Source organism: Pleuronectes platessa, chromosome 10 (assembly GCF_947347685.1).
Source record: "Pleuronectes platessa chromosome 10, fPlePla1.1, whole genome shotgun sequence".
NCBI lineage: Eukaryota > Metazoa > Chordata > Actinopteri > Pleuronectiformes > Pleuronectidae > Pleuronectes > Pleuronectes platessa.
The window spans coordinates 1,772,120-1,776,908 of NC_070635.1; the positions used below are offsets into that span (position 1 = coordinate 1,772,120).

A 4,789-nucleotide genomic window follows, 5' to 3' on the forward strand; every position below is an offset into this window, starting at 1 on the left:
TCTTTGGACAGGATCTCCACCTCGATGTCCGTGTTGTAGAACTGTCGTCCCACCTGAGAGAGCTGCCCTGCAGGGGGCGATAGCAACACACGGGTCACAGGTCGGTGGAGGTCGACTGCACTGATCAGGAATTCAGAGGATTGTTTAACTTCAGAGGAACAACTTCTCTGCATCAAACCTTCCTTTTAATGTAATCTAATGTAGTACTACAGTATATAGTTTGTTCTACAGTATGTAGTACTACAGTATGTACTTTGTACTACAGTATCTACATTAATTTGCACAGACTAGATCTTTGTTAAATTATTCACCAAAGTGAACATAATGTTTCGTTTCCCAGTGAAGCAGGGGGGAATGCACAGTGCAGTAATAATGATAAAATACAAGCCACGTGCTCTATAATTAAAACATGTTATTACTGTTTATTGTCTGTGGAAACTTTCACCTCCAGTTGCCTGGAAGCAAAATCAAAACTTTGTGAAACACGTGAGAAGCTTCAGCGTTTGTCTGAAATGTTTCCTGATATCAAATCCAGTTGATTTATAGTTAATGAAGCAAAACGAGCAAAAACACACAGTAATGAGTCTGTTGTGTTAATCAAAGTTAATCCCAGTCAGGGTCACACGAGGCTGCAGCGTATCCCAGCATGCACTGGGCAGAGACCCACACATGCAGGGGCAGCGAGGGGTATCGAACCTGCGGGCTCCTTGGTGGTCCGTCCTCTTACCTTTGACGAACTGGGTGAAGCCCTTGCGGGTGCTGCGGTAGTGAAGCGTGAGGCTGGTCTCACACTCCTCCTCCACGCAGAAGCTGGGCGGCTGCACTTTGGGGAAGGAGAAGCGAAAGTACTCGTGCAGGTTGTCCAGCTCGTTGATGAAGTCACGCACATTCCGACCCAACACCTGGAGAAGATGGCGGACGGGGACGTTATTAATAAATAATATTTGATGAAAGGATGAAATCTATTTGAATATGTCTAGTTATAAGCGTTTTCTGTGTTTCTATGCACCTCTGAAATAAACACGGATGCTTCATGTGCAGGGAAACGTTTTCTGTTGAGTGAATACATGAAACCTTTATTTACCCCGAGGGGCTTTTCATTTGCACAAATATTCAAAGGTAACGCTTATTACAGTTTCCAGTCAGATACATTTAGAACCACTGAACCGTTCCTTATTTAATTCATTCAGAAATATGAACCTTCCCATGTTTGTGCGTGTGTGTGTGTGTGTGTGTGTGTGTGTGGGGGGGGGGGGGGGGGGGTCAGTGGATCACCTTCAGGATCCGCTCGTAGCCGTAGTTCCCGATCCTCTTCACCATGTAGACCCCGAAGGCGTACATCAGCTCGTCGTGGGTCTTTCCCAGCACCTCGCCGGCGGCCTTGGCCAGTCGGAGGATCAGGTTGTCACTGGGAAAGAGAAGAAGACGTCAAACCAGTGAGGTTTAAAGACGTTTCTCAGCTGAGACGTGAGTCGACTACAAGTTTATCAACAGAATATTTATCAGTTTAATCGAGTTGTCATTTAGAAATTTGAGAAAAATATTCAACACATTTAATCGATATAGAAAAGAATTCACCAGCCTTAAGGGCAACACAACAGCTCGCCCACAGAAAATGAAAAACCAATATGATTTACAAACGTGTTTGTCCCATTATCAAGTCTTAATGGAGACAGAGACACACAACAGCTGATGACGTCACATGACCCGTGTTCCAGTGAAAACAAGCTATTACAGATAAAACACTTCAAACTGAACTTAACAGCGTCGTGTATTAAACTATTAAAGGTTTTCAAGGCTTCTACAATTCTGGTGTAAACTAATGTTGAATATTCAGAAACTTGTGTAAACACCATATTTGAATTATTGTTTATTAATGGTAAATGTACTTATTGCTTATTCTAAGTTTGACCTCACTCAGATTAAGGTGAAGAGACAGTTTATATTCAGACTTTTCTCTTAATCTAGTTCAAAGCAGAATATTTTCTATATTTCTCTAAATTAACACTTATCATTTCTGCCCCAGGTTAGATTGTTAAATTCCTTATTTCATATTTCTAGGCTAAAATATTTCTTCACAGCACATTTCAAGAAACATCTTCAGCTTCAAACGTGAAGCATTTGATTTTATAATCGTCTGAATGTCTGTTTTATTGAATCTCTTTAATATCACAGTTCTACTTTGTCAGAAAATACCAACCTGCTGCTGGTCGATCACTGGAAACCAGTTCATGTCACCAGATCTTCACCAGAAACAGAAGAAGCACCTACTTGTACATCTGGTGTCTGACGAACTTGAGGTGAGGGATCTCCGCCCGGTTCTCGATCAGCCGCCACACATCCCCCCCGTAGGATTCGTTAATGTAGTCGTTCACTGCTTCCAGGTACAGGCCGTACATCTTCTGAGGAGACGCCTCCAGTCTGAAGCTGGGATGAGTCTGCTTCACTGAAGCAGCACCAGGTGAGAAACGGGGTGAAACCGGAAAAAATCCTTCAGCAAACGGACCTTCGAAAGAGATGAAAAGTCACAATCCTGCTTGTTTTAAAGTTTCTCCAGATGTAAAGTCAAAACCTTCAGCAGATGTGTTTTTACCTGTGACTCACGAATCCTCAGGGAACCAACTGCATCTGAGGAGAGAGCAGGAAGGGACTGGGTTCAGGAACCAGTTACACCAGTGACGGAGCAGATCTGCAGCAGCCTCCTTCTGCACTTACTGTCTAATCTGCTCCCTGAGTCAAACACAAGCTACTGAGAAGCACCGAGCAGATCATGATGCTCTCCTCTAATCTCTGAAGTGCAGATCACACGAGTGAAATAAAGACAAAATGAAAGAGCAGCGTGCAAAGGGTGAAACCAGATCCCCCTTACCTGCAGTCCCTCGGCGCTGTGGTGTCCTGGGCTCCGACTGAGCGAGCCAGCGCCTCAGCCCGGCTCCCTGCTGAGAGCCTCCACCTGCAGCTGACATGTGAGCACTTGTCTGTCAGGTCAACAGGTGACCGACGCCAAAATAGCAGCAGCGAGGCGTGTTTGTGGCAGGTAGCAAAGAAAAGACCCCCGGAGAGAAAAGAGCGGCCCTCAGCTCGGTGCAGGGGCTGAGGTTTGGATCTGAAAGTGTTTGTGTGGAGATGGAGTCAGTAGGGGGGGGGGGGTTGTTAGCATTCGAGGGAATTCCTTAAAAATGTAATTGGTGTGTTGTGTGAGGCTCATTATCCTGGAGACCGGCCTCACACGAGGCGTCAGGGCCTCCAGCAGCGTTTTGGCTGATGACTTCACGTCAGCTGACATTAAACCAACGTGCTTCCTGTGCAAAGACGTCTTCTTCCTGCAGGAAATATGTTTTTATTACATAACCTGGCACTTTTCTGACAGGAGACTTTTCTTTTTATCATCTTTTCAGTGTAATTAACATATAAACAATAAACAGTTGAGAAAAAATACATATTGTCTTTACACGGAAAGCATTTAAAAGAAAAAGACAAAGAGGATATATGACAATATTATGAAAATAGTGTGTGTGTGTGTTTGTGTGTGTGTATATATATCTATATAACAATATATATAGATATATCTATATATAGAGAGAGATGCACTAATAGAGCGTATATACTCGTCTTTTGTATATTCCCATCCCCTCTTTCTCAAATATAAATGGAAATTTCAAATTAAGCAAAGATATAAATAACAATAATCATAAAAATAATAATTAATAATAAACTTTAGTTATAGCACTTTTAAAAAGTATTTCACAGAAATAAAACAAATCGAATGAGACGATGGATCAAATGAAGCAGTTAAAAGAAACATAATAATAAAACCAATTGAGACAAAACAATAAAAAACTAAAGTTAAAATCCAAAATCCACTTTCACAAGATGATAAAATAAAAAAACATTAGAGCAAAAATAAAAAACTTACAAATGTTACACGTGAGAAAAGAGAAATAACCACGATCAAATAAAACATAAAATAATAATGATGATGTAACATCACAACAAAAATGAAATTGAGACCCCAGCTCCTGACCTGATACACAACAAACCCACCAGGGGGCACTGTTACAAGATCCCTGATTTACTGCTCATTTATCCACTAAAGGAAATGAGATGACATTTTAATGTGAGTAGTGACGGTGGCCTTGTGCTGAGGCCAAACAGCAGGGAGCAGCTACTCTGTCTTTTTACCTCATCTGTGGCCTTTTTCATATCGTGCACTTGTCCTTCTTCAAAGAAAATATACGGATCTGATTCCCTTTCTCTGCTTCCAATAAAAAAATACTTCTACTTCTTCTTATTTTCATATTTAAATATGAATATGAAGTCCTGACCTGGGAAGTGAGGAGCATGTAAAATGTTTAATTAAGAAAAACACTTATTTTACCCAGCGCCCACTTTCCTCCTCACACCTTCATTCTACCCGGGATTCAAACCACCGGGTTGGCCTCTAATACCCGCCCTGAGTGCTAATGAGCTCCACCACTTCCTCCCCCTCTTCCTCCTCCTCTTCCTCTTCCTCTTCCTCCTCCTTCCTCCTCTTCCTCCTCTTCCTCCTCCTTCCTCCATTTCCTTTGTCCCCGTGCTTTGCCAGGTGCCTGTAATGGGCTGTGGTGCCACACGTGGTCTGGGGGCTCCACCACTTCCTCCTCCTCTTCCTCTTCCTCTTCCTCCTCCTTCCTCCTCTTCCTCCTCCTTCCTCCATTTCCTTTGTCCCCGTGCTTTGCCAGGTGCCTGTAATGGGCTCTGGTGCCACATGTGGTCCAGGAGCTCCACCAGTCCTCCTCCTCTTCCTCCT

General features: G+C 43.0%; 1 protein-coding gene across 1 annotated transcript in view; it reads right to left on the bottom strand.

Moving 5' to 3' along the window:
- The window catches only part of LOC128449157 (soluble guanylate cyclase gcy-31), an 11,599-nt gene extending 8,633 nt beyond the window's left edge, over positions 1-2,966 (bottom strand). The window contains exons 1-5 of the mRNA XM_053432205.1: positions 2,870-2,966; positions 2,272-2,446; positions 1,276-1,408; positions 728-902; positions 1-67 (exon numbers count right to left, since the gene is read on the bottom strand). The exon at positions 1-67 is cut by the window's left edge and continues 25 nt beyond it. Of these exons, the coding sequence (XP_053288180.1) occupies positions 1-67; positions 728-902; positions 1,276-1,408; positions 2,272-2,446; positions 2,870-2,966 (647 nt within the window). The remainder of the gene's footprint in view (positions 68-727; positions 903-1,275; positions 1,409-2,271; positions 2,447-2,869) is intronic.
- Between the last annotated feature and the right edge of the window lie 1,823 nt (positions 2,967-4,789).